Source organism: Neolamprologus multifasciatus, chromosome 8 (assembly GCF_963576455.1).
Source record: "Neolamprologus multifasciatus chromosome 8, fNeoMul1.2, whole genome shotgun sequence".
NCBI lineage: Eukaryota > Metazoa > Chordata > Actinopteri > Cichliformes > Cichlidae > Neolamprologus > Neolamprologus multifasciatus.
Window position 1 is genome coordinate 17,070,116 of NC_140446.1, and position 19,301 is coordinate 17,089,416.

At 45.6% G+C, this 19,301-nt stretch overlaps 1 protein-coding gene and 1 long non-coding RNA gene across 3 annotated transcripts; one reads left to right on the plus strand and one right to left on the minus strand.

The window, feature by feature from the left end:
- Positions 1-96: 96 nt before the first annotated feature.
- On the minus strand, positions 97-16,332 carry prr12a (proline rich 12a). Its single transcript, XM_085170772.1, has 15 exons — positions 14,957-16,332; positions 12,942-13,099; positions 12,331-12,492; positions 7,280-12,048; positions 6,594-6,821; positions 5,746-6,442; positions 5,115-5,641; positions 4,841-4,957; positions 4,519-4,652; positions 3,790-4,271; positions 3,562-3,681; positions 2,991-3,088; positions 2,029-2,160; positions 1,622-1,717; positions 97-1,526 (listed from the first exon to the last, which is right to left on the minus strand). The coding sequence occupies exons 1-15, from the start codon at positions 15,037-15,039 to the stop codon at positions 1,392-1,394; spliced, it is 7,938 nt and encodes a 2,645-aa protein (XP_085026898.1). The 5' UTR covers positions 15,040-16,332; the 3' UTR covers positions 97-1,391.
- A 138-nt stretch (positions 16,333-16,470) lies between these two features.
- Positions 16,471-19,301, plus strand: LOC146512824 (uncharacterized). Of its 2 annotated transcripts, XR_014875782.1 has the most exons (3): positions 17,349-17,907; positions 18,662-18,785; positions 19,089-19,301. It is a non-coding gene; the product is annotated as an uncharacterized LOC146512824 (long non-coding RNA). The 2 variants fall into 2 exon arrangements; XR_014875781.1 differs by having other exon boundaries at positions 16,471-17,907; positions 18,662-19,301.

Sequence of the window (19,301 nt, forward strand, 5' to 3'; positions counted from 1 at the left end):
GATCGCAATAAGTTGAGATGTCCCTGCTAAGATGGATGGACAAACACACACACATACATATGCATGTGTGTGCATATATATAGGAAAATGAAACCATTTGTTCTTTGCAGCTTTTATTTGTTTCTCAAATACAGGAGAGTTAATGTACAGAAGGACAAAGAATTTCATCAAGAACTGTACAGTATTTACACATCTTTGTTTTCCTTTTTTTATGGAAAATTAGATTGTTTTCAAAATAAGTCATAGTATGCACAAACATCAAAATGATAAAAATGAAATGCCTATCTCATGTTTAAATATTCCTCGTTTATACTCCTCCTTCCCACGTGGGAGATGGACAGTTTACTTCTTTTTCTTTGCACCTGCATGAATGATGATTGAACTGAAGCACAACAATGTAAAGAGTCAAATAGAGTCTCCTTATTTTCCCCGTCCTTTTTTTTTTTTTTTCTTCCTTTTGCTGTTATTTTACACCCACTGTATTTGATACATGTCTGTCTCAACGTCTGGTCTTTTTTGGATAGAGGGGAAGACGACTTGGATATGTGGGTTATGATTGTATACTGAACCTGTGGAAAACAACTCTTAATAAAAAAAAAACCCCCAAAAACAAAAAAGCATTTAAGGGCAGCAAACCAGCACTTGTGAGAGCTTAAGTTAAAAACCTCCTCATATAAATAATAAAAATGTGTTTATATATTATCACACAGCTGACTGGTGCTGCCCTTCACATAGCACAGAATGAGAGATAGCGATAGAGAGAGAGCGTTTATTAACACATTTCAGGTTTCTATCTGCCGACGAGTGAGTCCCCGATCACGCTGCTTGCGACGCACGCAGTTTTTAAAAAGCATCCTCGCCCTCCTCTAATCTTTTTAAAAGCCAACAGCTGATGTTAGTCTTTTCAAAAAAATAATTTATGTAAAAACTAAGCGGTAATAGTTTCTCTTTGAGCTATTGTCTTTATGACACACAGTTAACAGGATGTCAGTGGCTCCCACATTGACTTGGCGATCCTCCTCTTTGTCCTTCCACCTTGCCTCTCTCCCTTTTTTTTTCCGTAAAACAATCAGTTTCCTCTTGACCCTTCGGTGCCCCGTGACCACGAGTGGGGGTCCCCTTCTCACAAAGTAAGACATTTCTTTAATCATTGATCAACAACAAGAAAACAAAAAACAAACAAATTAAAAAAAAAAAAAAAAAAAAAAAAAAAAAAAAAACAGGCCAGTGTCCGAGGTCACGTCAACAGACCCTCTCGTGTTCATCAAGGGCCTTAGAGATTTGAAGAGGGGAGGGGGCTGTACAGTAGGATCCATCTCTTTCCTCTCTTTCCTTTTTTGTTTTCAAATACTCTTACTTTAATTCACTGTGTGTGTCTTTATGTGGCTGAATCAGGCTTTGGTGCTGAGCGTGAGCAGCTCGATGAAGGAGCTGAAGAGGCTGTCCAGCCAGTTCTGGTTGGCCATGCACTGCTGCACCACTTCCTCTTGGCCCGGGTCCTCAGCTGCCTGCTCAATGGTGTTGGTCTGGGAGAATGGGATGGAAGGAGAGACAATTGTAACCAAACCAAACACATGGAAGTAGAAGCTTCAAAATGAGCAGAAACAACATGGTTTCTTACCTCTTTCTTGCACTGTAAGAAGGTGTGGTATTTATAATGATGCAGGGAGTGGTAGAGACTGTAGATCCGATAAGACTCGGCTGACAATTTAAGGTCCTATTAAAAAGAACTTGGATTATTGCTGGGGTCAATTTTAGTGAGATTATTTAAGGAAAAAAAAAGTAAAGTAAAATTAAGTGTTGCTGTTCTGGGTTTGGAAACTTGCAACAGGCGTTTGTGTCCACCTACCACCCTTCACAGTAATGATTAATTCTGTCAGTGTAGTGATTTCAGTGGCTATCGTGGTTCAAGGCTTTTTTGTGATTGACAAAATTTACAGTCACACAAAATTTCACAGAACTGTGCACAGATGTACGCTGGGATTTCTAACTATTCATAGCGTTTAGCAAACACAAAATAATGCACACCTGTGGTTTAGGCAGGGTCTTCTTGACTCTGTTGAGGGTCTTGCGGTTGTAAGCATCGCCGCTTAGCCGGACCCTCACCACTCCTGAATCCAGGGGGTCTACAATTATCTGGGGGTAAGCATGCAGGACCTCCTGTAGAGAAAGGGGCAATGAGGAACAGCCACAAAACAGTCACACCAAAAACACCAGCGTCCTCGAGTTCGAGGATCATGAAATAAATGAACTAAACCAATTTCATTTGCCTGTTACAGAGTCTACCAAGGTTATTAGTTGACTAAAATTTAACTTAAAACTGGATGAAAAACCATTGTATTCAACTAATACAAAAATAAATACTATACTTTTGAAATAAAAATTAAACTAAAATATTAGTTAAGAAAATAGTGTCAGTTATCTGTTAGTCTAGTGGTTTTCAAACACCCTCCATACAATAATAATTAAAAATCCGGATATGAATTGGTTAAAAATATAACATTTTTTATACAGATTTAACAGATTTTTAAGCTCAAACAAGTAAACAACTTCATGTCAAGTCAAGCATGAGATCCATCCACCAGTTTTAACCACCAGGGGTACTTGTTACCCTTAAGGCATCCGTCATTAAATTTGCATCGTCTCATTTCCATAAACAAAACTGTTTTTTTCCCTCATTCCAAACTAATGTTTTGGTGTGTTGTGGCAACCTTCTGCAATCTGAGTCTTGGGTGAACAAAAGTAGCACAGGAAGCAGAAATGGCATTATTGTAAGCTGGAGGTAACTAACATGATATAAGATCCATCCAGAAGAAAATGAAATACCTTTTAAGACACTTTGACTTTGTGTAAAGTGTAAATAGGTTTCTTCCAACACAAACATCAGCATATTTTACAGGCGGTAAAACAGAGCAGTGTAAAATACTTTTATTACCTTCTATTATGTGAGCCAGAGGGACAGAAAAATAAGCAGCACATTCACAGATTACCTGGTGTTGAGAGCTCATGCTGACTCTCCTCAACAACCTCCTCTTCTGTTCGCTAAGGATGCTGTCAATCTTCCTCATCGGAGGGAGGTAGAGCTCATCTGATGGCCAATCAATGTAAAAGACGTTTCATTAGTCATCATTCATGTAGCTGCCAATCATTTTAATGCCAGCAGCAAACTGAAAGCAGCTCTCCCTGGCTGCAGTTCTCCATGCACTCCCAGGGCTTCCTCCCCTAACCTGTCACAACTGGTTTATCTGGACTGCTCATAAACTCATAACGTGTGGGGTTGTTTGTCCAGCCGGAGGCTTCGACCTAAAACCTGGCAGCTGATACTTGACAGAAACGGTGATGTTTACTCAACCTGCCCAAACTTTCTGCTTATGAAAATACCTCCATCCAGTTGTTTCAATGCAGATATTTAAGCTAGAGAAAAGTGAGCTACCAGACAGGCTAACCCAGTTACAGCAGAGATTTTCTCACTTAATAATTGCATCTGATAATTATTTCTTTATTTTTTAGTTAACATAAAACTGGTAATTATGTTGAGAAGGATGTGTGTGCGGTTCTCACCGTCTGTGTCCTCCAGGGCTTGGATCATGTCAGGGTCCAGGGCCGTGCTCACCAGCATCTCCACGTAACTCCTGAACATCTCCCTCATGGCACGGTTGTTCACTCCACCTTTCACTGGCACTGTGGGTGAGAACCAGTTTTAAACGGAGTCTTCTACCATCACACTAATTAAAATGTGAAAAACCCCAAAACAAACACATCTACAGTGAAAGAATTGAAGGGTCTCACTTTCATTTTCGCTAGCTGCCTCGTCCGATGAGTCTGAGTCAGATGATGAAGGTACTTCCTTCAGCCACTTCTTCCTCTTCTTGGGCGGCGGCTCTGCCTTCACCTTGGCTAGCTTGGACTTCGGTGGTCGCTCGGCCTTTTCCTTCTCCTTCCTCTCCACCACTTTCCTGTCTTCCTTCGTCCTACCTCGCTCCGCTGCACGTTTCTCTGCTTTCTCCTGCTGCGGCTGCACCCGCTTCTCCTTTTCCCTCTCTTTCTCTGTGTCCCGGTTTTTCTCCTTCTCCTCAGCTTTAGGCACAGCAGCTGAGAGCTCTTTCCTCTCTCGTGGTTCTTTTGTCGTCGTCGTGGTTGTTGTGGTCGCTGTTCTTGTTTTCTCCTTCTGTTCACGCTGGACTGGTGGAGCCACTCTCTCCTCTTTCTCCACTACTCTTGATGGCACCTGAGTGGCAGGAGGGGACGCCATTCTGGGGAGGGACTGACGTCTGTAGGATGAGGAAATCAATTTTATTTACTACAACACAGTATATCCATTGAGGGTTTTTTACTCATCCTGTCCTCAATTGTTAAAAAGTCCAGAAAAACGGTGATGATTCAATCATCAACAACCAGCTTCTGTAGATGCATTTCCCTAATATCTGAAATGATTGGATGGTAGTCGCATCATTGATCTACTCTAGTTTGTTTCAAATTCTTTATGGGCATGGGTTTCAGCATGAAGAACATTCTTACCTGAGAGCAGGTGTGGCTCTGCGCCACGGTCTCCTGGAGCACACTCTGACATAGTCCTTTTTGTTGACATTCTCCAGAAACTTGACATATATTCGCTGATAGCGCCTCTTAGCATCTCCAAAGTATCCAAGATACTGAGCCAGAAAAGGAAGAACAATTTTTAGTTCCATTAAATTTGATGATGATATAACAATACAGACAGGCGTAAAGCCAACAGTATAGCATACACTGCATTATTTTATGATATTATGGCTAGAACAGTAAAGAGCATATAAACAGACTTGTTTGAAGGTACATTAGCAAGGGCGTGGGGTGAACTCACATTGCTTGTGGCACAGAACTGTCTCTGCCCATCTTTGATCTCTGGGCTGAACTTCTGCAGCAGGGCTTTCTGCACTCTCCAGATGGGTGGAGGCTCACGGCCAGTCTGCAGGGCCAGCTGTATCCAAACACACAATCAGTTATTTTACTGTATTTAAAACTCTACTGATGCCTTCGTAGCCACATGAAGATTAATATATAGGTTCAAAAAAAAAAAAAAAAAAAAAAAAAGGAAAAGAAAAAGAAAGAGGAAATTCACAGATTCATATAAATACCTTGAGTGTTCGAATGTCCTCCACACGCACCACAAACTCATCCCTTTCTCTAAAGATGCCCTCCCCTCCACTCTCACTCTCATCCTCCTCGCTCTCTCCAACAATGGCAGCATCTTCTTGCTTTTGGGCAAGATGCAGCGAGGTGATCTTAGGAGCTGGGGGCTCTTCTGGAGAAGCGGGGGACTCGGGAGATGGCATAGGAGACTCCTTCTGAGCTACAGAAGGAGGAGGGGAAACTGGAGCTGGAGTAGGGGCTGAAGCAGGAGGAGGGGGAGGAGGAGGGGTAGCAGGCTGTGGGATAGTAGCCAGTATGGGAGGTGCAGGTGGGGGGGAAGGAGGTGTGGGGGCGACAGGGCTCGGAGGCTGGGAGTCCTCCTGCTCTTGTTGTTCTTCTGCTGGAGGCAGGGGTGAGGGGAGCGAGAGAGGAGGGAGGGGAGAGTGAGAAGGAGACGAGGATGAAGCAGGAGATGGAGGAACAGAGGGAGGTTCAGGAGTTGTGGGTTCTGGAGGAATCTCAGGGAGAGGAGCTGGGAGGAAGGTGGGACAAGAAATTCAATACCATTAATTCTTTTAACAAACACATCAAAGGAATTTTTAAACTAAATTTCTAAAAGGCAACGCCCACTCTTACCATCAAGCTTTGGTGCACCCAGGGTCTCCAGCTGTGGTTCCTCCGTCATATCACTCTCTTCATCGCCACCGGTGCTTCTCTCCTCTTCATTCTCTTCCTCCTCCTCTTCTTCCTCCTTATTCTCATTCATGTCTACATCTTCTGGCTGAAGGACATCTGGTTCGTTGGATTGGGGCTGGGTGTGGGGGGTGTGCATGGCAGGCTGTGGGCTAAGCGTTGGGGGCTGCATTGCGGGTGTAAGAGGGCCTTGACTTGGTTGATTTTGAGACTGGGGAGGCGGTAGCGGGGGCTGGATGTTTGATGTCAGCTGAGGAGTGTCATACAAAGCAGAAATTGCTGAGGAGATGCTCTTCTGGAGGTCCTGGTTCTTTCCCACTGAGTCCTCCTCATCGGAGGAGAAAGAGGGCAAAGTCTCCAGATTCCTCTTTAGCTCATCTTCTAAACGCTTTGGGCTGGGGCAGTTGCCCAAAGCCAGACCTCCATTACCTTCACCATCCCCGAATGGGGGCGGTGGTGGTGGTGGAGGTGGTGCAGGAGACAGTGAGCGTAGTCCTCCTGATTTACAGGGTGAAGTTTCACCATTGTCAGGTTCCATTCCCGGTGAGATGTCCAAGCCTGGATGTCTCTTTCCCGTTTTCAGGAAATCCAGAAATGAAGCAACAAAACCAGCCTTGGACTCAGAGTCCTTCTCATCCCCCTAAAAGAAAGACAAAACAAGAACCTCTAATTCAGATCAAATACAAAAACTATCGAGCCACAAAGTCAAGTTATGTTCATTTAAATTCAGCCTGAGCAATTTTCAACATTTTATTCTTCACACAGCGAAGATGAAATCCTGTAGCCGTTACCCTTTCCTCCAGCCCCTCGTCATCCACTCCTTCACCCATCATCTGGCTTTTCTGTTTGATCTTGTCCTGACTTCTGGTGCTTTCAGTGCTGCAGGGAGGTCCGGGACTTAAACCAAGTGAGGGAGCAGAGCCAACTGAGCCGTCTGACAAAGCAGGGTCCGTGCCAGACAAAGAATCTGTCCTCAGCAAAGCATCAGAGGAGGACAGAGTACCAATGGGTAACTTGATCTGAAAAGAGAATAAACCTCATATTAATTGTATTTTTGCATGAATGTAAAGGCGTAGTTGGCAAAAATCTAGAAACCTAAGATAAATTCATTTTAAATTTAAGAAATAATCAGTTATAATAACTAGGAAAAAAACTGGAGGACAGTGACTAATAATGAAACAGAGACAGAGAGGGGAAAAAAACACATAAAACCAAACACAAACAGCAACCTTCAGCTGGCTCACGACTCCAATAAGAAGCATCCACACACAGGTAACACTCCCTGCTATCACATCAGTAAATCTACATTATTTAAAGTCAGGGCTTATATGTGAACCCCTTCTTTTAGATGGGATTTTACAGTGACCACCATCAGACCACAATAAAAAAACAAAACAAACAAACAAAAAAAAAATAGTGTTTGCTTTGTACTTTTATTAGCGTCAAACCTGCCTTTTCCTGGCAGAATCCCACTGACCTTGAGAGGTGGAATTGGCTCATGCTGCTGCTGTTGCTGTGGCTGGTGATGGAGCTGCTGTGGCGGCTGCTGCTGCTGATGGAGGTGATGGTGGTGCATCTGATCCGGCTCCTTCCCGCTCATTTCTATATACATATCCTCCCTTCTTCCTCCCCTGCCTCGGCTTCCACGGCCCCTACCCCTCCCTCGCCCCTCTACGCTGAATCCCCCTCCTACCGTCATTCCGCCCATCTCCCCCATCATCCCTCTTGGAGTGTACGGCTCAGGCATAGGACGGATACGGGGTCTCCCTCTTGGCCTTGGAGGACCCTCTCTTTTGGGCCTAGTGGGCTTTCGGCCTCTCTTCTTGGGTCCTTCTGGAGGCAGAAGTGTGTGTGAACCCATAGTCGAGTAGCCAGAGGAGTGGTAGAAATCAATGTCACCCATTAAAGGGCTGAGAGAGCCACTTCCTCCTCCTCCCTTTCTGCAGCTGGACACCAAATCCGGCAACAAGTCCGGGAGTCTCCGGCTATTCAGCCGGATGTCAGCTGGCTGGTCGGCTTTATCCTCATCGTCTTCAAACTCGTACTCTTGAGCATAACTTTTCTTAGGCAGTGTGTTGGGGTCCCTGCGCTCCTTTAACAGGTGGAAAGAGCTAGACTTAAGGAGCTTCTTGGGACGAGATGAGCAAAAAATGGGAGACTGGAGACCTCCAGAACCAGGTCCCGCGTTAGTTCCTCCAGGCCCTGAGGACATTTTAGCTCCAGAATTGTTGGGACCAGCTGTATTGGAGGTCATACCCATCGCTGGGGCCTGTGACTGTATCAAACCTAGCTGCTCAGTGTTGACAGTTGAAGGCAGCTCATGTGTTTTAAGGGAGTCTAGATCCAGGGTCATGGTGTTGTTGGTAGGTTCATCCAAGCCATGACAGTAAGGTTCATAACCCTGGTCTCCACCATGATGACCCATTATGTCATAACTTGGGCCACTGCTTCCCCCTGCTCCACCTGCACTCTGTCCCGCTTTCAGTGCATCCATTCCTTCTTGCCCGGTGTGGCTTTCATTCATCTCTTCCTGCCCTGGTCCTGCACCACCAGCACAGCTAGACTTGTAGTCCTCTGCGCAAAACATGTCCTCCATTCCTGGAAAAAAGGAGCGGTCTTCATCCTGAAGCAGGGAGTCTGGGAAGCAGATAGACGTTAAGGGTACAAAGCGGTTACTTTGCTGATTCTGGTCTGCTTTCTCCACGGGGCTGACCGTGTCAAACTGGTGCTGTTCTGAGCGCTGCTGGTCCAGCTGGCTCTGCTGAGGGGTGAGCTGGGCTGAGAGCGGCTGCTGTGGGTCAGGCTGTGGCTGCGAGAGGGCCGAAGCAGAAGGTGGGGGTATATGATGAGGGTGAGGAGGCTGCTGCTGAGGGTGGGGCTGTGTATGTGGGTGGTGAGAGTGGGTTTGTTGGTGTTGCGAGGACGGATGCTGCTGCTGCGCGTGGTGCTGGGAAAGGTGATGCATGTGAGACGGGGTGGATAAGCCGATGTCAGGCTCCGTAAGGAAGGAGTGGAGTTCAGAGGCTGAATGCTGCTGCGAGTGGTGGGTTTGGGGAGGCTGATGGTGGGGCGCATGCTGCCTCTGCTGCTCTTGCTGCTGTTGTCGGTGGCGCTCGCCACTCGCTCCGCTCCTTCCTGCGCTGCCCGGTCCGCCACGTCTGTCTTCTGCAACTGCGACGTCTGTGCTGGAGGTTTGGGAGAGGGAGCGCTCCAGCATGTCCAGGGAAGAGACCACAGAGCTTTGTTTGACCTGGCTCTGCTCGTGCTGATGTGGAGGGGGCCCGTGGTTGTAGTGAGCCGCTGCTACCTCCAAAGCTTGGGACTGCAGCTGAAGCTGGAGCTGGGTGGCTTGGGACTGAGACTGAGGCTGGTGTTTACTCGAGCCAAGTCTCCCACCAGTATTATCCATTACAGCTTGTTGTTGGCTAATAGAGTGCTGCTGCTGCTGGGGGAGAGAGTCCATTTTATGGTGCTGCTGATGCTGTGAATGAGAGTCAATTTTGTGGTGCTGTTGATGTTGGTGGGAGTCCATCTTCTGGTGCTGTTGGTGCTGAGGATGGGAGTCCATTTTGGGGTGCTGCTGATGCTGTGGGAGGGAGTCCATTTTGTGATGCTGTTGGTGTTGCCGATGAGAGTCCATCTTGTGGTGCTGTGGATGGGGCTCCATCTTGTTGCGGGTGGTGTGAGACAGCACCGACTGGAGCAGATGTGGCGGCTGACGGGACTGATCGGTGGGAGAGTCCATCAGGGACGCAGCAGCTTGAGACTGGGAATGCTGCTGTTGGATCTCAGGTGTTTTCCGTGGATAAGGGATTTCTGCACGCTCCTGTGGCTTCTTCTGGAGCTCCATTTGGGTGTGTGGTGGTATCTGCGAGTGTGAGGACACATGTTGAGTGTGTGAGGAGTGCTGGGGAGCGAGGGAGTGCTGAGTGTATGGGTCGCCCCGGCCATAGTGGACTACGGAGCCCAAGTTATCATGGTGATGGAGGTGGGAGTGTACTTGTTCAGCACTGCCTCTCCCACCGCTGCTCCTGCTGCTTCCCACGGAGCGCTCGTTCCTTTGCTGCTGCTGCTGTTGATGGTGGTGTTGTTGATGTTGCTGCTGTTGTTTCTTCAGTGACATCTCCAGCTGGCTATCCAGCCCTGAGATGGACCCTCCAGAACCTGCATTTCCTACTCCAGCAGTGGTTGTGGCACTGTGGGTACGTATGACACTCTGCGGGTGGTACCTCTCCTCAGGAGTCTTACTCATGTCATAGCTCATCCCTTTGCCTGAATCAGTGGTTGGGGGCACTGACTGGGGCTGAGGCTGTGTTTGTTGAGATGTCTGCTGGGGCTGTTGTTGAGGATGGTGATGAGCAGCCTGAGGAGCAGGGCTCGCTTGGGCTTGCAACAGATGTTGGATCAAGAACTCATCATCGTCATCTACTTCCTCTTGAGATCTCTGAGAACCCACGCCTAGCATAGAAGTGTCCGCCTTCGTCTTGGAGGAGGTGGAGTGATACGACTGAGGTTGGGAGCTGGGACCTCTGGTGTCAGGGAAGCCTTGTGGGGAGGCTAAGAAAGTCGGGGAGAGAACTGAGGAAATGTATTTATTTGAGCCTGGTCCTCCTGGAGATTGAGTAGGGCAGTTGGGTACTGGAGAGTGCAACCCTGGACGGATGATGCCAGAGTTGCCTGATGGAGAGGGGCTGGAGTCTGGGATATGGTAAGACGCACCTCCACTACCTCCTCCACCTCTCTCATTGGTGAGACCATTTCCTGCTCCTCCCCCTGACCCAGAGTTTCCACTTCCTGTGCCACTGCTGCTTCCTCCCCCAGATGCTCCACTGCCTGACGAACCACTTGACCTTAGAAGGGCAGGTGAGTGGCCTGGGGCTCCATAGCCTAGCGATGGGCTTCCAGCTCCACCCAGAGAGGATGGAAGTGATCCATAAGCAGAGTCAGTTCCATATAGATCAGTGGAATAAGACTGGCTTCGTCCTCCCAGACTCCCATAGCCTTTCCCTCCAGTACCTGAGCTCAAGTCTTGAGCTTGTGGTGAACTAAAGCCTCCGTAGGACTGAGCCAGGTGAGATGTGGGGGGTTGATTAGGGGAATATGACTGTGTTTGTTGCTGCGGTGGGGTCTGACCAGTTAGAGCAGATGTGGGGGTCTTCACTGGGGGGACAGGAGAGCCATAGCCTGAGAGGCAGGATTTTGGAAGAGATTGGGGAGCTGATGTAGAGGTGGCAGGAGGCTGCTGCTGAGGGGCTGGAGGAGGCGGAGCTGGCTGAGGGGGTGGCTGTTGCCTGGAAGGGGCTGCACTGGAAGTGGAGGTGGGAATCGAGTTAGAAGGATGAGCCCCAGAGGTGGCAGAAGAGGAAGAGGAGGAAGAGGAGGTGGATGAAGCCGAAGGGGGAGTGTGAGGAGTTCTGGAAGATGATGCAGAACTGCCAGAAGAATAGCCACTGCTCGAGCTGCTTTTGGTACCTTTCCCAGCTGAGGAGGAAGAGGAGGAGGAGGAAGAGGAGGAATAGGGAGGCTGATTAATTGACCGATACTGCTCAGTGCGGGAGGTGGGCTTGTGGTCAGATGAGGGGCTCTGGTCTCCCAACGGACTACAAGAAAGTCCAGCATGCCTGTGATGGGTGGCGATCTGCTGGTACCCAGGCCCTGAACAGCCAAGGTAGTGCTGAAGAGAGTGGGCAGCAGAGGACGAGAGCTGAGATTGAGCTGGCGTGGGGCGCTGGTAGTGTTTGATAACGCTGTCCTGCCGAGGCACGGCCCTCTCCTGAGCAGAGTTAGACTGGGACTGAGACTGAGGCTGGGGCTGGGCTGAGGGAAAGACTGACGGATTATACAGCTGGGAGGACTGATCCTGTAGCTGTGATGACAGCAAGTTGAACTGGTGTGACTGCAGGTGCCTGGCAGAGGACGCTTGGGCTGATGTGGCACCTGTGGGATCCTGACTGCCCCTGTAAGCAGCTGCAGCAGCACCCTGTGAGGACAGGAGTCTATCAAATCCCAGACTTGACTGAGATGGGGCTTTTATGTGTATTAGGGGGTCATGTGGGGAGAGCAGACCATTGGATGTTGGACTGAAAGTGGGTGTGTCCTGGAGGGAAAGGGAGGCACCAGGGAATGAACGGCTGGAGAAGGAAGCCGGATGCTGATAGGCTGATAGAGCTGAGGAGGAGGGAAAAGAGCCAGAGCCAGGAAGGGCTCCCGAGATGAATAGTTCAGGAGGAGCAGGCGTGTGCATCGCTGTTAAGAAAAGGAAGACATTGCAAAATTACTCAGTAACCTTCAAGCTATCATTTCAAAATCTGACATAAATTAATTAGTAAAACAAAAAAGAGGATTTAAAATTAATCAAGTCAAAGGGAAAACTATAGACAAGGACAATAAATATTTGATAAAACACACATAGTCACACACTCAGAATAATAATGATGGGCAAACATTGGGCGTTTTTTTTAAATGTCATATTGACTGTGGGGCCTGTTTGAATGTCAGCACATCAGGGAAGATCTAACATAGCCCCACCTGTTTGCCAGGATGGCGTGCGGAACTGGGATAGTAGGGAGGAGGCAGAGGGCGGAGGCTGGGGACCCCGGGACTCCAGGGCTGAGATCAGATTCATGACAGAGGCATCGGGAGCAGAGGGGCTGGCGTGGTGGAGGCCAGTATCAAACAGCCCAGACAAACCTTTAGAAAAGAAAGACAGAACAATGAAACATTTATTCACTGATTAAGATCAAGATTGCATTTTGTATTAATTAATTAATTAAAAATATCAATCAATCAATCAATTTAACAAAAAAAAAAGCCAGTTGCTCAGATGTACGTAAAGTAAGAAAATTAGGTTTAACTTCTCCAGAGGTTTATTTGGCAAACCTGATGTAAAGCAAAGAATATAAAAGGGAACTGTAGAAGTTCCAGCTGTATCTAAAAAAATACATAATTCATAAGCCATTGGGGAAAAAAACGTATGAGAATGAGCACAAGCTTCAACATCCGAGGCTTTGACTCATCCAAGCGATAATGTGCACATTTTTCAATGACAATAATCTGCCAGGGCCTGTATGGACAGACACAATAATTCATTGCCAGGGCCCCTTATGGTGGTGACATGGAAGGTATGACATTTATCTTACCCAAACTCCGTCCAGCTGCTCCCCAAGCTCCGCCTTGGCCAGAGCTCCCTGGGTGGTGATTGGTGGCATAGCCCTGCAGAGGGTGTGGGGTGGCGTAAGCTTGCCGGTGAAGGAGCTCAGACTCTGGGTGGGATGATCTGGAACTCCCATATACAAGACTGGGGAGACATGGGAGTAGAGAGGATGGGTGAGGAGGGGTGAACTGTCAGTAATTTCACTCATATGAGAATTTATGAAAACATAATCTGTTCTCACAACGTGACCCATGAGGAAACACTTCCTGATCTGGGGTCTACCTTTTAAAAACACACATCTAATATGCAGGTCGCTCATTTAATGAAAGATGTTACATCCAGCCCTACTCATTAGGGGCATACCCTTAATATCTTCACGCTTCTTGGACGTGATCTACAGGTGTAAAGCAAATCTCTGATAAGTATTGGATTACAGAATTGTTCATTACATCCAAATGTATTAAAACATATGCAAATGTTTAAAACCAGCTGTATACATGCTATGCAAAAATAAAACAGCTAATTTGCAATTATTATAATGAAATCAGAAGACACACTCATTGCATAATTTGTAATTTCCCAATCTAAATCAATTCCCTGCTTAAATATTAAAAGCTTCCACTGGCAGTACTGTGCTTTAAAAAAGAGATGAAATGCGTGGCTGCCTGGCTAACCAGATGACATGCTAACATTTTGTGCTGCTGTTAGCACCGCCTAGCAGAGCACAGCAGCTATGGTAGAAATGCAGATACTAGGCCCAAACTGCAAGGCCAGCCTTGCATTTACATAAAGCATGGGTAACCAACGCTTGGAAGTGAGCCGAGTGAAAAATACAGTTTCCCTACTGAGCACCGAAGACAACTGATTAATATGCTTGTAAGCACTGATTATGATGATGGAGCTAACAGCTGGATGGTGCAAGCCGACGCAAATGCATGCTAAGCTGCATGCAAACATCAGCAACTAGCTAGGTTTGGTTTATCAAATATTATTCCCCGAGGGACCACGAAGGCTTTCGAGTGTGATCCGGCTGCTACATCTGGGTTTAAATATCACACATGTGCATCTATACATGAGGCAATGACGTTTGCATGCACAGGCCTCGATACACATCCCTGCAACAGAGCGCTAGCTCTCAGGGCTAATCAAAGCTAAAAAAAAGACAGAGGCATCCTTACAGGGTCCAGCCGATTTTCACTACCACCAAATGCATTCACCCTTGGCCTAATTTTATTGAAATTTACTATTTAGGCAAACGACAAGCTGCATGTTTGACGCAAGAGTGGATGTGGGGCAATTTATTATGCAAATGAACCCAAATCATCCAAAATTTAAAAAAAACAAAAAAAACCACAATTTGGATCATGCTTGGCGAAAAAGACAGCCAAAACCTCAGTTATGATTGTTGCGTTAGCCTTGTGTGAATAATTTCCTTCCCCTTTTTTCGCCTCTTTAAGATGTGGTTATTTAAGAAATCTTTAATTAAATGCATCCTCTCGTTAATATGCATCAGTTCATCTTGTTGATGTCTGTTCGGGGGTGCTGCTGGAATGGCTTTGCTGCGTCTGCACTCTTTTCCAGATCCTATCAATCCAATGAATTTCTATCCATCTATCGGGGGTTTGTGTCCAGGCCTGCACACAGGGAACAATAATTCCTATGGATACTCCAGACATCCTCCTCCCCCCCACCACCATCACCACCACCATCACCACCACCACTACCTCCTCCACCCTGCCAGGTCTACCTAAAAAACCCACGTCTGTCAATCACATTCAGTTCATTTCCCCTACCTTTCCTTTCTCCACCCCGCCCACCCCCACGACACACACTCATCCATTCCTGTTTATAATATTATTACTATGCAACTGTTTGGATGACAATGCATTACACATAATAGCAAGGCATGGGTCTATACGTGAATGGCGACAATTTGTTTACATGGGTCACACCGTGCAAAGTAGCACTAATGCATGCACATTGTCTGAATCCAATGCATACCTTGCTTTTGCCGTTCTCTCGTAACTCCATCCTGCTCCTGCGCCCAAATCACCGAATCCTGTTCCCGGGTAATTTCTATCCATTTATGTGGTGTACAGTGTGTGCGATGAGGATGAAAGCAACGAGAACGTCGCAGGGCAGGTTACGGAAAAAAAAATCCAGTCTCTCACGTTCTCGTTTTCAGACTATTTTCCCCGGTTTCATAAGCAAGTCCTCAGGAGTGGAAAACAGCATATTGAAAGAGAAATGGAGGGGAGGAGGAGAAAGCTGGATGAAAAAAGAGGGGGGTCTACGGGGTTATAATCCAACCACCTCCAAAAAAGCCAGTCTTTCTCCTATTCCTACGCCTTTCACATTTATCATTTCCACGAATGCAGATTTAGTCTGAAACCAGTCACGGTCATGATGAAGATGCCGCGGATTTGGCCGGTGATGGGCGAAATGCTGATAAACATTTGACTTGAATGCGTCCTTTTTCCACCGTCTCTCCTCCCCTTTTCTTTCGGCTAGTTTTGGCTAGGCTGCTAGCACGAGAAAAGATTGCAATCGACAAGCCACGTTGGTAGCAATCAGCCCCAGTAGACGAGCAAAGAAATCCACAATTTGAAAACCTCTTCCCCCTTTTTTTCCTCCCTTGCATGCAAAATCGTTCCCACCCCCCTTTCGGAGCAGAGCTGTTGAGCTAGCAGCAGATGCTAGCTGTCAGTAACGACGCATCAAAATAAAACGGGGCTGCTTTTATTTCCCCAAATGCTCGCTCCCCATATTTCTCTTTTGGTACATACAAGTAAAAGCGACGACGAGGTTGCTCACGAGAGAAAAAAAATCCACCAGAGCACGAAAAACCTTAAAGCCCAAACGAGGAAGTGTAAAGAAAGCAGGCCGCGTTTTATTATTTTTTACTCATTTTCCTCCGGAGACGCCATTTTTGAAGGCGGCTGGCCGCTTGTCCGTCCTCCCTCTCCCCCTTTCTGTGTCTCCACCGAGACTCACTCACTGTCTGCGGTGACCTCCATTCACGCTTTTCAGTTTGCCAACTAGCCCTGCTCAAATTCTAGATTTTTTTTGTTACCTTTCTGAACCTTTACGTATAAATTTACACAAAATAGTCACCTGCTCGCCGCGAATGCTGCGATTTGCTTAGACGCGTTCGAGTGCAACAGAAAAATCCCTGTAATTATCAGATTTACGGGCCTCCATCAGTTACTTTACACATTCGCATCCAAAATGTCCAGCTACTTTGAGGTACAGAGGCATTTCCTGCTTCCAAAGAGATGCTTCATGAAATAATTTAATTAAGCTGCAGTTTGTCTCTAATCATTTAAACTCTAAGTACCGTCTTCCTTCCATAATCTTTATCATGCCAAGATCTGTTTAGATCTTTCTTTTTTTCTTGCTAATCTTATTATTTGGAGAACCTGTCTGCCAGACCCCACAATGCACATATTCTTTTACACCAGCAGATGGCACACTGGATTCTACAGTCATTATAAAGTAGGAGGGTTCAGTGGCTGAGACACAGGTCCACGCTCTTGAGCACGGCTTCGTGAGATACTTTAATTGGCTTGATTATCATAATAACTTGCCATTGTCTCCAAACGCTGCCCACATCCACCGAGATGCAACCAAGATGAGGTATTAGCGAAGTTACACAAAAGGTGGGCTTTTAAATGAGTCACTGCCGAATGTAGATGTGGACCCCTTTGTGTGCCCATGATGCACACGCTCTGGAGGCCTATTTGTGCAGGTTATTATTCACATTATTGTGTGAATATGGATGTTTGTTGCCCTCTAGTGGCCAAGTTAAATATAACCACATACTGTAAATACCGCTTAAAAGCACAGGTGGCAAATATCACCAATGCCCTCTTTTATCTGTAGCATGCAAAGAGATCATGCTGGTACCTATTCTGTTATGTTGAAAGCTGTACCCTGAACACTAAGTGGGGGAAAAGGATTATTCTTGGACTGTGTGGGCCAATAAGATTTATATATATATAAATCTATATCTGATTTCTATCAGTCAAATGCATAATTTTGGTTAAGAAGCTGCTCTGGGGAACTATTCCTATTATTCCCTGTATTCTCCCTTAGTTTTAATAATTATTATGACGAGAGTCTGTAAAATCTTACATTATAACTATGGCTACAAAATAACTTTCACAATTTCCATATGTTGCCATTGTGGGTTATAGTTTGTAGAAGAAAAAGCTGAGTGCGTATGATGTCAGATTTCTTAAATTATGTGTGCGTGTGAAAAACATTGTCAAGATGAGTTAAAAGAAAAAACAGGAATTTTTTTTGTACTTTGGGTAGCATTAAAAACACTAACACTAACTGCCTTTAAAAGCCACCTTGTTTTGGTTGAACTCTCAGCTCAGCCCCCTTAAGCCAACAAAACATTTTAAAACAAAGTCAGGAACCCCGGTATCTTTTAAGCTAACCCCCCCTGTAGTGAGTATTTTGGATGCATTAGGGGACCTTTGTAATGCTCAGTGGTTGATTTAAAAGGTCAGTTATCTGCATATTCATTAGTAGGACAGCCAAACAAAAGAATGGGATAAGGGAATTTAAAGAATTAGGTACTTAATATACAGTGATGTAAATAAACTGGGAAATGAAAGGAGTAAGAGTGGCACAAAACTCAGTTGAACACACTAAAAAAAAAAGGAACAAAATTAAAGTCGCTTCCTAAATAACGTTCTCCTAACTTCCTGACTTTTTCCTTTCTTAAGCTTCTCACACACCATCACTGTCATGCCTCCTCCCCTCCTCCCTTACCTCCCTCCCTCCTGTGTCCCTCCATCCCTTTTAAAGCGTAACCATATTTGACTGCAGCTCCTGCAGTAGCACACCTCCACAAACTCCACTCTCTCTCCTGTCAAAATGCCAGACTTTGCCGACGCTGTGCCAGCACCATGCCAGGTAATCAAAGAGTACTCTGACAAATGGTGAGTTCTGACAGGAATAAAAGTTCTTTTTGAATCCGTGCTTGCATTCAAAGTCGTAAAATGAATCAGTGATCTTGATTGCTGTTTCCAATCGGTGTGACAGTGCATGAATAAAATATCCTTGTATAATGTGCTCTCGAGTAAGATTTATGAACCGTGTTTGGATTTGGGTTAATAATCTGGCCACTTTCCTGTCATTTTATGCACAATAGCCAGCGCCCACATTAACATGTCAACCAGTTTAAGTGTCTGTGGGGAGATCTACAGACTGCACTTAGAGTTCATACTAGTTTTTAAACATAACAACATCCAAATGGGACCCATACTGTAATGTCCTGAGAAGCATAAATATATATGAGGTTTAAAATAGACTTCCACTTGTAAACCCTATTGAAGAGGACCAGTACATTCCAGCTGGCTGGTTCATGTTACGTGCATGCAAGAAGATATTTAGTCCGTGTCCACGTGCAGCAGTGATTACTGTCAGTACAGCTGCTCTACAGATTACTCACTCATCTTCTCGTACTTCACCAAAGGCAGATAAAAGCCACAGTGGAGGCTGAGTTGAAATATATTATTATCAGACCCAACTTGAATAATCCCTTTGATATGGACTATATTTAGAAATATTCCTATTTAGCTTCAGATGGGTTCATTTGCTTTACATGTCTTCATATTAGCACAAGTTCAAATTAAGGTCCTAAAGAGAAGAGACTGATGAGTGTGTTTTTTTAAATCTCACATTGTGTTTCAGTGTCAGAGACAAGGGGATGGAGACCTGTAAAGATCTGATGGATGCCTTCCAGGCCTGTGTAAAAACCCTGTCTGAGGGGTCATGATGCACAGTGAGATCCATTTAAATTAAAAAAAAAAAAAAAGTAAGTTCACAGAAATTGCTACAAACTCTTTTACACAGATTTTTCTTTTTCTTCTTCTAAGTCGGCAAAAGCTGAAGATTGTGACATAATCACAAAAGTCGGGAAAAGTCGGGAATAATCAGGCCAAAATAAAACTGTGTTCAAAAGCGAATGCAGAAAATGAAACAAAATAATACAATTTAAATAATTCTGTAGAAACTGTAGCATGTGTACTGTTGTGTGAATATACCTTTGATGGCAAACTGTTTATCTGAATATTTTGAATGACGTATGTGTGTACTTGTGTTTATTTTTCAATCACAGCTTTTCCTCAGGTTCTTCACTTTCCCATCTTCTTATTACGCTGGAAGGAACCATCTGAAAACTGAAGAGGGGGGTGTTGCTTATGAATTTACCTCCATACTTCTACTTATTCTGTTATAATTGTTGTAATTGTTATACTCTAAGACTAATTAGCTTACTGTGGATAACAAGTTTGTTTGATACCTTACAGTAAACTTTTTTCAGCATACGTTA

Coding starts and splice junctions, on each gene's coding strand:
- prr12a (XM_085170772.1), bottom strand. CDS start 15,039: ATGGATAGAAATTACCCGGGAACAGGATTCGGTGATTTGGGCGCAGGA. Junction 6,822..7,279: donor AGCCAATTCCACCTCTCAAG/GTCAGTGGGATT, acceptor TTCTCTTTTCAG/ATCAAGTTACCCATTGGTAC. Junction 6,443..6,593: donor ACGAGGGGCTGGAGGAAAGG/GTAACGGCTACA, acceptor TCTTTCTTTTAG/GGGGATGAGAAGGACTCTGA.